The sequence below is a fragment of the Heteronotia binoei genome, chromosome 12 (genome assembly GCF_032191835.1).
Source record: "Heteronotia binoei isolate CCM8104 ecotype False Entrance Well chromosome 12, APGP_CSIRO_Hbin_v1, whole genome shotgun sequence".
NCBI classification, from domain to species: Eukaryota; Metazoa; Chordata; class Lepidosauria; order Squamata; family Gekkonidae; genus Heteronotia; species Heteronotia binoei.
In genome coordinates, this window is record NC_083234.1 from 71,575,074 (window position 1) to 71,588,498 (window position 13,425).

Sequence of the window (13,425 nt, forward strand, 5' to 3'; positions counted from 1 at the left end):
AGCATGCCAGGGGGGTTTTGCCTTCCGCCTTCCCTCCCGCTTCCCCGGCTGCCTGAAGTCTGCCCGTCCCTCTCTCCGGTACGCAACCCCGCCCAGCCCGCCGATCCCATCCCCTCCTCTCTGCCCCTCCGCCTCCTCCGGGCCCGCATTTCCTCCCTGCACCTTTAAGAGGCACCTTGCCTCGCCGGTGGGATGGGGTGTGGAAGCAGCGCCACGGAGGAAGTTACGCAGCCCGGAGCGGGCACGGCGATAAAAGCTCGGCTGGGGGGTGCAAAGTGATGGCAAAAGGCGGCTTGGAGGCTCGGGCTTAACTTGCCAGGGGAGCAGCAGCGGCGGCGGCGGGGAGAGGGCAGGGAAGGGAGCTCGCCTGCTGCCGCTGCCGCCCCTGCCCCTAGCGCTCGGGTTCCCTCTCCGTCTCCCCGCCGCCGCCGGCCATCTGCCCTTGGAGGAAGCCCAGCCAACCGTCCGGCGTGAGAAGAGGCTGCAGGGAGAGACGCGCCCCGTTCCCGTCGCTGCCGTTTGCCAGCAAGTCGACCCAGCAGGCGGGGCGGAGGGATGCAGGGGAGCAGCGGCAGGATGCGCTCGTGGGGCGTTTTCTGGTTGCCCGAGAAAAGTTGAACTTGTTTATCTCTTCGCGAGAGTCGCCGCCGCCGCCGCCCCCCCGGAAGCCCCCCGAGGAGAGACAGGAGGCGCCCTCCTCCAGCCCCCTCCCTCCTTTCGCCTCCCTCTTGGCCTCTGGTTCAACTTTTGCCCCTCCGGGCACCCGAGGCGGCGGGGGGCGCAGCCGCCTCCAAGTGGGGCGCTCCCCACTGCAAGCCTAGACCCCAGCAGCCCACCCTGACTGCGCCGGATTCCAGGAGCGAGCAGCGGCGGATCGGGGTAAGAGCAGCAGCTGGGCGCCGCCGGGAAAGCGACAGGGGCTGCCGGCCGAGGGCGGGAGGAGAGCCGGAAAGCCCAGCGTGGGGAGGGGAAGAAGGCGAGGCGGCAGCCGGGCAGACGACGAGCGAGGCGAGCCACCAGCCGCAGCCGGCTGAGCGGAGGAAAAGTTACCTAACGGGGCGCGCTCGCTCCTCTCTCCCGGGTCGTGGTGCGGGCGCGCTTGCTTGCAAATTTGCCTTTGCAATACTTAACTTAAAATGTGCTCGGTGCGGGGAAACACCCTCCGTTGTTAACCCGTCTGTTGCTGCAGCTGCAACGAGGGGGAAACGACACCTTTTTGCATGCCCGCAACGAAATCCTCGCGGAGGGTAACTTTTGCCTCTGGAGAGAGATCAGGAAGGGCGACCGTGTTAATCCGTCTGCAGCAGCAGAAAAGAGCAAGAGTCCAGGAGCGCCTGAAAGACCAACACAATTCGTGGCAGGGTAGGAGCTTTCCTGAGTCACTGGGCTCGCTTCCTCAGACTCACCAAAGCTCCTACTACCCCTGCCACAAATCCGTGTTTTAGGTACTCCTAGTCTCTCTTTCTTTCGCCTCTGGAAAAGCCTCCCGGCTAGCACAACAGTTTCTGCTTCTTAGAACCGCCACCCCTGCCTTGGAAAACTTCGGCTTGCCTCTTTCCCGCGTTTGGACTGGAATGACTCAGAGTGGTCACAGTTTTCAGTCCGGACAGGATGTCGTTGTTAGGAAAGGTGGATCTTTGCAGGAAATGAGGAAGAACCACTTAGGTTTGGCTCCTCTGAGAGCATATTGCATTCCTTCCTGTGTGTGTGTAAGAGAGAGAGGGAGAGAGGATAGAGTAAAGTAAAAGGTGTTAATTTAATCACTTTTACATGAAATATCTGTGCAGGATGCTAGATTCCTCTTTTTTTTCTCATGCTAACGGTAAGAGAAGAGGGCATGGAGCTCCCGGATCGGGAATGTATTGCGAAATCACAAGGACAGGGAGAGACTTAAAGTCCCAAGCCTCAATTTTATCTAGATAATTTTTTGAAAAGCCCTCATCCTTGTTACTGACCGTCTGCACAAACTTTCTGAAATGAGCCACTCTCCTGTGGTTTGCCATGCCTGCAGTTTTCCCTCCTGGCAGTAATGCAACGACTTGACCAGCCAAGTATCTTGGTATCCCCGGGCTTTTAATTTGCAAACAACCTAATCTGCCTCTTTGCTCAGCTCCCCCCCCCCCCCAAAAAAAAAAAAACACCTCTCAGTTTTAAGGTGAGTTGCAAAACCCTGGTCATGCACACTGCTTGTAGATCGTGCATTCTTCTGCCAGAAAAGTGATGTCATCACCTAATTGATTTTTAAGACCCCCAAAATAAATTGGTGAGAGGCAAGAGACCATCGGATTACACAGCATTTCCTCTTTTCCATCCATAGCCCTTTAAATGTCTCTGTGTAACAGATCCCTTAGATACAGAGTTGAGGAGGGAAGAGCTGAACTGCTTGAGACTAGAAATATACACTGAAGATGGAACGTACCTCTGAAGGAGAGGAGCAGGACTCTGAACTGTTCCAGTATTTTTCTGTGTGGCGTCTGCACGTCTCCTAGGTAATATACTTGGAGTCTATTTTCTAAATTTGTTTAATGAATCAAAATAGCATCATCCGTTCGAAGGGGAGGGGTGACCAGAAGAGCTTCCAAATAGATTTCTTTTGCAATCTGTTTTTATGTTCAGGCTTAAAAAGAAAAAATTAAGTCCCTTTTCTGGGAAAGACTGCATTAATTGCAAAGTGAACCATTAAGTTTACTTTCTGCATTTAATTCCCCAGCAGGGTGTTGTTACCGTGTGTTGCCTCTTTATTTCAAAAGCATGTTAATCCAATAAAGTTGAAAAGAACAAAGTCCAGATACCCGGATAAAATCTAATTTTGTGAGGTTGGCTACTAGTCCCTTGTGACTGCCGTGGACTCTTAAAAGAAAATAAAGCCATTGATCCCGCTGGTTCCGAGAAGTGCAGTTCCTTAATAATATCAGGTGAAGATTTATTTTTTGCAGTACAGAAAGGAAACCGATTGCAGCCAAGCCTAATTCTATGCCCTTTTTTGAGGGGGTGGGGGGGGATTATGATTTAGACCACATTCTTCGAGGGTAACATGGGTATCTGCTTCTTGTTTAAATACCTGTGATGTTCAAATGCTGGAACAGCAAATTGAACAGGGGGCAACTTGGGTTTTTGGCTCCCTGTAGAGACATCTGAAAATAGTTTTTATTGCCAGCATGTACCAACATTGCAGCTGATAATTATTGATTCTTCGCAGCTCAACTTTCCTCATTGTACTGCTTCAGTGCAAAATGTAATTTCTCTGTGGTTATGAAAATAGCCTTGTCAGAATGACATAATGTTTCTCCCATTAGCAAAAAACACCCCCCCCAAACAAAAAAACCCGTGGGTTTGTATGGCAAAGTCTTTACATCTTTTATCATTATGAACATCGTAAAAGCTGGTGACAAATTTGCTGTGATAAGGAAGTGATATTTTCACGTTGAAAAGGCAAACCTGATGTCAGCAGAGCTTATGGAGAAATGTTTGTGTCACTCCGTTTCATCCCCCCCCCCCCTCCAACCCCCGTTTATTCGCTCATTACTTCAAAAATAGCAACTAGACTTTCCTGGCTTTGGGAGTTTATTCTGGGCCAAAGCAGCTCTGTAAACAGCTCGACAATGAAGCAGGGAAGAGAGGGTCTTGGGTTTTTTTGGAATGGAATACCTTAATCAGGTTAGCTTTCAGTCTCTCTTTTTGCTTCAAGGGAGAGAAAAGAGACACTGACAATATCCACGTACAATTCTCTCCCTTCTGTCTGTGCCTGAAGATGTAACCTGGAATGCTGCACAGAAATTGAGAGATCATGAAAGAAATACGGTGCACCCTATTCAAGTTATCATTTAATGGCATGAAAGTTGTGGAATAAAAGAGGTTGTTTCAAAAAATGAACTCTCCCTAGGATCTGCTCTGGGATATATTCTCTCTCTCTCTGAAAGCATTGGCTTTGCGTGTGCCTGTGTTGTTCTTACTCATTTTGATTTGTGATTGAGGTTCACCCCCCTATACTAGCTCTATTGGAGTGTGAGCGCACAAGATTGCAGAGATGCTGGATTAAATTCCCATGAACACTAGAAGAGGTCACTGCTCTTTGTGTATTAGGAGAGCCTGAAATGTGATTAGTCTTTCAAATTGTTTTTTTTTTTAATATTAAATTTCATTGTTCAAATAAATCCTCCAGGTGGAAGCTGGGCTGTGTCTTTGGTTGTCCGGCTGTGTTATTTATCTGGCATGGCTTTTGAAGATTGAGCAGGTTTAAGATATACCCAGTCTTCTTTCCTATGTCTGCCCCATATGCAATCTTTTCCCCCTCTTTTTCTTTATATAATGAAATTGCTCTGGATAATTACGGAGGTGCAGCTATTCAAAGCACTGCTTTCTTACAACCCTTGTAATGTGGCAGTCACCTTTGGGGTCTTTAGGCTCTGCTTTAAATGCTTTTATAGAGATTTCTGTGTTAACTTTTTTCTCAGTGAATTTGACTCCCCCCCCCCCGCCCTTTATTGCAGGTGGTAGAGCAGAATCTCAGGAAAATGCCTGGTCTGTAGCTGAAAGCTCTGGATGCTTCACGTGAAGTTGGCGAAAGGTGGCATCAACCAGCAGCTGTTATTGATGAGTGCCTCAGCTGTTTGAAAGGAAAACTAAAAAGAAAACTCCACAAGCATATTTCTCAGTCAGGTGCCCATAGCATTGTTTCCATAGACAATAGCCAAACTTGCCAACTCAAATTTTTTGTTTTAAAAAAGTAAAATTATTTTCTTGGATAGTATATTCCCAAAGATTTTGTTTACGCGCTTTCAAGGCTCCACGTCATGCATCTACACTATTTTTTTACATAAAGTATTTTTCTTTTTTTAAAAAATAAATAAATAAAAGCATACTGCAGCGGCAAGCGTTTTAGAAAGATTCACTCTGTGGCAGAAGAAAAAAGTTGAAGAAAACTTGATCTGGACCCAACTGCAGGTCATCTCCGGTTCCACCTCCACCTCCTGCGCTGGTCAAATTTCATCGCGGAATCAGAACTTGATAGCTCTATTGATTTGGCTGAGGAGAGTCACCTCTAGATATTTTCACACTGATTTGGAAGATCGTTTATATACTCCTTTCTCCCGAAAGAAAGGAAAAGAAAAATGAAGTTAAGGAAGACTGTCGACTGCTGATATCAGCAAACTTGGGAAGAAGCCTGAGCTACATTCTCTAAACTGAATCGCATGGGACCCTGGCTTCCATAGTAGAGAGTTTTTCCTTGCCTAAATACACTTACAAAGCTGGGACATTATTGGTGCTTCCTGGACTTTATTAGCTTCCGTTGCTTTCTATTAGTCGTGGAGATTCCATGCTGATCCAGACAAGCTCCCCTCAGCTGGTGTCTGCCTTGCTCGAGACTCTTGGCCTCTCCCTTGTCCAGGAATTCGGTGCTTGGTCCCAGCTACCATGCTGCACCACGCTGCTTTTCTATTGCACTGCCTCCCGCTGGTCATGGGACAGTATGACATCTGCAAATCCTGGGTGACCACTGACGATGGGCCCATGTGGGAGTTCTACGCCTGCCAACCTAAGGCAATGCAGATGAAGGACTACGTGACCGTGAAAGTGGATCCCTCAGAGATCACCTGTGGAAACCCCCCAGAGAGATTTTGCACTCACGTGAGTAGACATTATTTATTTTCTGTTGGGAGTGGGCGGGTCTGGTGCAAGCAGCTCTGTAGAGGACTGGACGCTATCAAGAGGAGGCAAATCTGTGACAGGGACTCTCGGAATGAGACTAATAAAATAGGGCGGTAAGGCAAGTAGAAATGGCAATGATCATTTTGAGATTTTAATGCTCGCTCTCATGGCCATATCTGAATGCCTGCGTTCCCTCTGTGCCTCCTATCCTGATTGACCTTGAAAAGAGTAGTCAAGGGTACTGCACAAATATAGCTGATAACAAGCAAACTAATGTTTGAATTTGGGAAAGGCATTGAGTGATAACGGAAGGTAAGATGAGGTAGATACATTCTCATCTGCTCTGTTTCATGGTCCTGGTTTGTTTTGGGTTTTTATCCCATTTAACACAGTCATGAGTGTTTTGTACATGTTTAGTGAACGTACACAGCACGTGCTTGTCTTTCTCCACCCTGCCCCTCCACACACATATCCATGTTGCAGTTAATGCAAATTGACTTTCCCAGCAGATTTTCAGATGTTTAGTGAATCTTGTAAATACTTCTGAGGGGGTACAGATCCGAACTTGCGACATGCTGGAAAATCCTTACAAAATAGATTGAACTGGTATGTGCTGGGTTGTGAGCTATGTTCCTTATCTTATTTGTAAAACCAGTATGCTGATCCAAACGAACATACCAATCCACTGTAAAGTACAATCAGATTAACTTCTGAATGTAGAATATAGTTGTATGAATGAGGCCTAAGCTAGTTGTTACGTCCCAGGTATGGCTCGAAGACACAGAATACAGTAACCTTGCTAAGGCTAGTAAGACCTGTATAGGAGACAGCCTGGCAACTCAATGCCTGGCATTGCCTTAGGTTCAGTGAAAAGAAAGGTGGGATATAAATAGCAAGTCAGTGTCATTATTTATTTCAGCATGGACCAGAATGTGTTGGGATGCAGTGTCTGTGGGGAAACTCCTTATGTTTCTTCCATACTAATCATATTGAGAGTGACAGATCAATTACAGACACAGAATCAATATGTATACAATGGATATACAACAGTCATCACCTTTCTTCACTTTCCCCATCTGTGAAATGGGAAGGTCAATAATAACTATGCATCATACTTATGGTGGAGCTGGTCAGTAAAGACATAACTAATCAATTACTGTTTCATAGAACTCTTTGAGAAGCATTATTAGTAATGCATTAGATGATAGTACATCCTTGCAAATAAGACAACAAAAGTTACTAGTTCACAGAATTTATTACTAGCTCTGTCACACCTGTGTGACTTTTGTGTGGCGTGCTGGTGGCTTTAAAAAAGATTCTCTTCCAGCTTATGAAACTTCCACCTCCCTGGTCCCCTAGAGCTACAGATCTCCTTTGGCAGCCCTCCGGGTGGCTGCTTTATATAAGCCTGTCATCCTACATCCTCTGCGGCCCCATGGTGCAGAGTGGTAAAGCAGCAGTATCGCAGTACTGTGATCTGAACTCTCTGCTCATGACCTGAGTTCGATTCCGGCGGAAGCTGGATTCAGGTAGCTGGCCCAAGGTTGACTCAGCCTTCCATCCTTCCAAGTTCGGTCAAAGGAGTCCCCAGCTTGCTGCAGGGAAAGTGTAAAAGACTGGGGAAGGCAAACCACCCCGTAAAAAGTCTACCGTGAAAACGTTGTGAAAGCAATGTCACCTCAGAGTCAGAAACGACTGGTGCTTGCACAGGGGACCTTTCCTTTCCATGCTACATACCTAGCTTTGTCTACCATTGATCCATCTATCTTTCTTCACTTTCCGCATCCGGCATTGGATGTTGGGTGTCGTTAAGGATCTTAGAATGAGAGGCATAGGATTACTTGGGAGTAAGCCCTCATGAACCCAGCTGGGTTTTCCTCTGAGTAGATCTCCAGGCCCCAGCTGGAGGCTGGCAACCCTACAACCAGGGAGAGCCACTTTGGGGAAATTCTCTATGTCAGGGGTGTCGAACTCATTTGTTATGAGGGCCGGATCTGACATAAATGAGACCTTGAGGGGCTGGGCCATGTCGGGCTGGGCTGAGCCATGTGTGTACCTATTTAAGATTAGGTAGCAGAGAGATAAACTTTATAAAGGACACAAACACAAATATATATATTTTCAAAAAACTTAAAACATGCTTAATATGTTAGCACTCATTGGTCTTAAAAGGTGCTTTCTTTGTATTTCTCCCATGGGATCCAGGGAATTGGGCAAAGGAAGCTCTGTCTCTTTCCTTCCTTCCCCAGAGGACCAGGAGGGGTAGGAGCCTCAGCCAACAGAAGGAAGAGAGACTTGACTCAGTAGCTCTGCTGTGTGATTGAGAGAGTCTGGCAAAGCAAGTTCTGCCTCCTCCCCAAGGAAGAAGCCTCAGCCAATGGAGAGAATAGACGTTTTGCTCTGTAGTTTCTGTGCAATTGAGCAAGCCTTGCAAAGCAAGCTGTTATGCAGAAGAAAGCAAGATATAGGGAGAAGGAAGCAGGTGACAGCAAGTTGCTCAGGGGCCTGATAGGAGCCCTCCGGGGGCCTGATTTGGCCCCCCGGACTGCATGCTTGACCCCCCTGGTCTAGGTGAAGTTCCATTCATCTCAGTGGAGCAGGCATAGGAGCTGATGCCTTAATAGTTTCTGGTTGTGGGGGTGGGAGGGGAGGAGAAATGTCATTTGGATTTTTTTTTTCAGGCGCCACACAATGCCTTGGGCTGGCTTTGCTCCCATTCTCACAGGCACTTTACAACACTGAGTCTGTGGTACAGTCTTTGCCTAACTGTGTGGAGGGGAGAGAGGGAGCAAACTGCCTTGCATGACTTATGGCACAAAGATAATGACAGCCCCTAGATCAAAGGTGAAGCTCACAAAAACCTGAAGGTTGTTCTTAGATCTCATTATCAGCAGGGAGTTGTTGAATAATTGATAGAGAGCAGCATTAAGGGCAGGATTTTTCTTAATTTTTTTTTAAAAAAGGAGTATGTCTGTTGCAGAAAAGCAGCACTATGTCTTGGCTGCCAAGAGTTAAGAACAAGTGTACCAGGAGGAGGATGCTTATTGGACACAATTGGGGAGAGGAAAAGAGGGAGCAGGTTATTATTTGGTCTAGACCAGGACTCACCATATTTCTGTTCCTGAATCTGTTTTTAATGCTACGTTTGAGCTTTGGGATAATAAAAAAAAAATAGAGTGTCTGAGTACCTGCAGAGTATTATTTCTTTCATTCTGTATTGCTCGTACTTGGTACTATCTAGGTCCGTAGCCAGAAAATTTTAGATGGAGTGGCCCAATGGAGTAAAATTTTTGGTGGAGGGGCCCTGGGGCCCAAAATGAAAAAAGAGCAGCAGGGAGAGCGGGTTGACAAGAGCAGTGGGGGCAGCGAGAGTGGGGTGAGGAGAGCAGGGCAGCAAGAGTGGTGGGGAGAGCGGTGGCAGCGAGAGCAATAGTGAGAGTGTGGTGGCATGAGCGGGGGTGGCGAGAGCGGAACAGTAAAAGGAGTGGCCATACAGGTGGAAGGGGGGCGGTTGGGTGGAGCGACCTGGCCTCCCAGGCCCCCCTGTAGCTATGGGCCTGGTACTGTCCCACATGCATTTATTGAACTGCCATGGGCCAGTCTTTCTTTATACATTAAGTACTTGACATTGACAGACCCAACTGGTCTGGGAGTCTAGGTGAACCTCTACCAGGACACAGCGAGGGATGGAGGTAAGACTTGAAAAGGGACATCTGGTAGGATGTCACTTGCCACATTTCTGCTAAGATGATAATTTGACTGTTTAATGAGGAACTGGGTACATCCCCAGAAGCACCTCCATGGCTTAAACCAGCAAGCAAACCTGACTGAAAAGCTTTTAAAGGGGTCTGGGAACATCACCTGACCTGCTCTGGCCTATGACTGTTGGGAGGCTTCTTTTAATTGTTTCCCCGCAGTTCAGTTCTTTGGCTAGAACTTTGTGGATGACAACCATCCAGTCTGAAGAGAGGGTTTGTCTGGAGTTAAGTCTTGGCATGGTTAGGGATGAGCAGAGGCACCTGTGTGCCATGAGACTGATAAAGTGTTCCTTCTCTGTTACTTCACCTTGATTCCCTTTTGGTTTAGGAGTAAGTTGGTAATGTGTGGTGGCAATTGTGTGCCCCCCTCCACCTTGGCACTAAGGACAGTGCCTGCCCTGTTTTTGCAAAAATATGTCAACATGCAGTATATTTGAGTAGTGAAGTTTGGGGGTGGGGGGAGTGTTATTTAAAGCGCTGTCAAGTCACAGCTAACTTGTGGCTACCCTGTAGGGTTTTCAAGACAAGAGATGGTTTGCTGCTGTTTGCCTCTACGTAGCAACCCTGAACTTTCGTGGTGGGCTCCCATCCATGTACCAGTCGGGGCTGAGGTCTGAGATCGGACGAGATCGAGCTAGCTTGAGCCATAAGTTCAGGGGACCCATTTCAGATTTCAGACACAGGGAAAGATTGTCATTAAGGTTTAAATGCCGTGTTGAAGGATCTATGCTTAGATACATTCAAGACTATAATCTTTTTTTAAAAGGCAGTACATTGTAAGAACTTTTGTTCTGGTTCCTTTTAACTGCTTTCTAATCATTGCAGCAGTGTTAGCAGTGCCGGTCAATCATCTTGTGTAAAGCAAAGGTATTTGTGCCTTTAGCATTTGTGTCTAGTAAACAAGAAGAAGACTGCAGATTTATTCCCCGCCCTTCTCTCTGGATCAGAGACTCAGAGCGGCTTACAATCTCCTATAGCTTCTTCCCCCATAACAGACATCCTGTGTGGTGGGTGGGGCTGAGAAAGCTCTCTCAGAAGCTGCCCTTTCAAGGACAACTCTTGCGAGAGCCGTGGTTGACCCAAGGTCATTCCAGCAGCTGCAAGTGGAGAAGTGGGGAATCAAACCCGGTTCTCCCAGATAAGAGTCCGCACACTTAACCACTACACCAAACTGGCTTATTACTGCTTATTACTGGCTTATTACTGCATTTATATATTTTATATATATGTTTACTATACTAACATAGGTTATCTATGCTACGGTCACCTCGAGACTGGATTACTGCAACGCCCTCTACATGGGGCTGCCCTTGTGCCGAACTCGGCGGCTGCAGCTGGTGCAGAACGCGGCGGCTAGGCTGCTGTTGGGGCTCCCAAGATGGGAGCACATACAGCCGGGGCTGCGCTGCCAGTGGTATACCGAGTTCGTTATGAAGTGCTGGTTATCACCTTTAAAGCCCTGTATGGCCGAGGACCTGCCTACCTGAGGGACCGTCTCTCCCCATATGAGCCCCAGAGAGCGCTGAGGTCAGCTGGAAAGAACCAGCTGAATATCCCTGGGCCAAGGGAGGCCAGATTGAAGGCCACCCGGGATCGGGCCTTCTCTATTGCAGCTCCACTGCTGTGGAATCAACTCCCGGAGGAGGGACGGGCCCTATGATGTTTAGATCAATTCCGCAGGGCCTGTAAGACCTACCTTTTCAAAATAGCCTTCAACTAATGACAAGCTAAGAAAGTGCCGCTGGAAATGCTTTTAGCTACTGAATTCTACTGAAGATTTAATGTTTATAGCACCATAATGTTAATTTTAATATAATTTGTACATTGTTTTAATGATGATTTTATAAGTATAACTGTTGATGTATATTGTATTTTTATGTTGTAAGCCGCCCTGAGCTTGCCCTGGCGGGGAGGGCGGGATATAAATAAAAAAGTATTATTATTATTATTATTAATAAGGTTTGGGTTGACTATAGCAGCAGTCCTCTTACTTGGACCCTAGTGCAGAAGTTGAAGTCTTTACCTTCCCTATATCCCTTCCTTGGTCTTCTAAAAATTTGCTCTCTGAGGCAAAGATAGATGCACTGAAGATAAAAATGTGTTGTAATGAAACACATTTTTTGAAGCAGGGGAAACGTTTGTTGATAGGGGGCAGAGAGGTTGATAAATAAAGAGGGTGAGTGCCTGTAAGGCAGGCGGGGTCCATGCAGAATGGGAACATAGCCTTGCCTTAGAGTATCCTATTGTAAGAAGGCCTTGAAAGTACCGAGGTTGTTTTCCCTCTTTTTTTCTCCCCCCCCCCCTTCTCTCCGCACAGCGTGAAAGACACTAAGGGTGGGAATTTGCCCTTGTATTTTAAAAAAATCTTTAATGTATTTTCTCCTTAAATATTAATTGTTGCCTTTTATTCCACGTGGCTCAAAGCACAGCAGGAGGATTTGATTTATAATTCACCAGTCTTGCTTTGTTTAAAGGGTTCAAAGGTCAGGAAAAGCAACAGCAAGCAAACTAATAGAGTCGGAGTCCTTTTTGCAGCTGTCTGGTGTTACGATCAAGGTGAGCAAAACACAGAGCAGGCAGAATGACCGGCTCAGGCTCCATTCGAGAGGATTCCTGCCCTGCCTCATGCACCAATAATTGCTTTTCGAGAAGGGCCCTTCATATAGTTTCTCTGAAACAACACTTGATAAACAAATGCCCTGTGCTTCTCAGTTAGATCAGAGAGAGAACCTGCAATTCAGTGTCCTCATTTTTGGTCTTTTACTAAACTGTTTTGCACTCTTATTGGAAGGAGATCTCCACTTTGACATGTGTGGCAGCAGTGCTTTCACCCTCCTTTTCTTTTTTTGAGACCTTGGGGAGCTGCTGCCAGTCAAAAGAAGACAGCACATAGCTAGATGGGCCTGTGGTCTGATATTACTCTATCTGGTAGAATTCATAGGCATCTACTGAGGACTGAGCCAGCCACTCTCTGAGTACCTCCTTGCCCATCTGTTTCTTGCTCAAAATACAATAGGATATTTGAGTCACACAGGAACAGGCTTCCTCAGGAGGTGGTGGGCGCTCCTTCCTTTGGAAGTTTTGAAGCAGAGGCTAGATAGCCATCTGAATGTTGATTCTGTGACGATGCGAGCCATTTGGGGAGGGACGGTGGCTCAGTGGTAGAGCATCTGCTTGGTAAGCAGAAGGTCCCAGGTTCCATCCCCGACATCTCCAACTTAAAAGAGTCCAGGCAAGTAGGCATGAAAAACCTCAGCTTGAGACCCTGGAGAGCCACTGCCAGCCTGAGTAGACAATCCTGATTTTGATGGACCGAGGGTCTGATTCAGTATAAAGCAGCTTCATAGGTTCATATTTGCATGTTTTGTGAAAAGATTTCCAGCATTTTTAGCTGCTAAGCGGCATTTGTGGCTGACCTGGATGGCCCAGGCTCTTCATATCTCAGAAGTTCAGCAGAGTCGGCTCTGGTTAGTGTTTGGATGGAAGACCACCAAGGAAGTCCAGGGTTGCTATGCAGAGGCAGGCAATGGCAAACCAGATCTGAATGTCTCTTGCCTTGAACATCACATGAGGAGTTGCATAAGTTGACTGTGACTTGAATGTACTTTTCACCAATAGCATTTGAGGGTGGAATTGGATCAAATTTATGGGGTAGTGCCCAACACAGAACCTGGAACTGTGAATTGTCCCATTTGGGGAAATCTTGTAGATTTCTTGAACAAATAGTTCCAAGATCTGACTTGTGAATAAAGAAAAGAGTCTCATTCCTTCCTCCACCTTCACACATCTACAAGTCTTGATCCAAATCAGGAGGCCCCTCATCTACTATTTCTTATTTAGCAGTAGAAAATGTGCTGGACATCTGTTCTTAGATCTTCCAGCATCTTGTCTGTTTTGATCCTTAGACACATGAGATTCCAATCTTCAAGGTGACCCTTGTGAGTTCATGAGTATTCTTATTACTCTGAGAAAAATGTTGCAGAACCAAACCCCCCCAAATACCCACGTGGCTGGGTGG

At 46.8% G+C, this 13,425-nt stretch overlaps 1 protein-coding gene across 2 annotated transcripts in view; it reads left to right on the forward strand.

Moving 5' to 3' along the window:
- Positions 1 to 277: 277 nt before the first annotated feature.
- NTNG2 (netrin G2) overlaps positions 278 to 13,425 on the forward strand; it is a 161,649-nt gene continuing 148,501 nt past the window's right edge. Inside the window, exons 1-3 of one of the 2 annotated variants that reach the window (XM_060251585.1) lie at positions 525 to 879; positions 2,343 to 2,489; positions 4,491 to 5,628. In XM_060251585.1, coding sequence (XP_060107568.1) covers positions 5,416 to 5,628 — 213 coding nt within the window. In that variant the 5' untranslated portion in view covers positions 525 to 879; positions 2,343 to 2,489; positions 4,491 to 5,415. Of the gene's footprint in view, positions 880 to 2,342; positions 2,490 to 4,490; positions 5,629 to 13,425 lie in introns of both variants that reach the window. The other variant, XM_060251586.1, reaches the window with a different exon arrangement.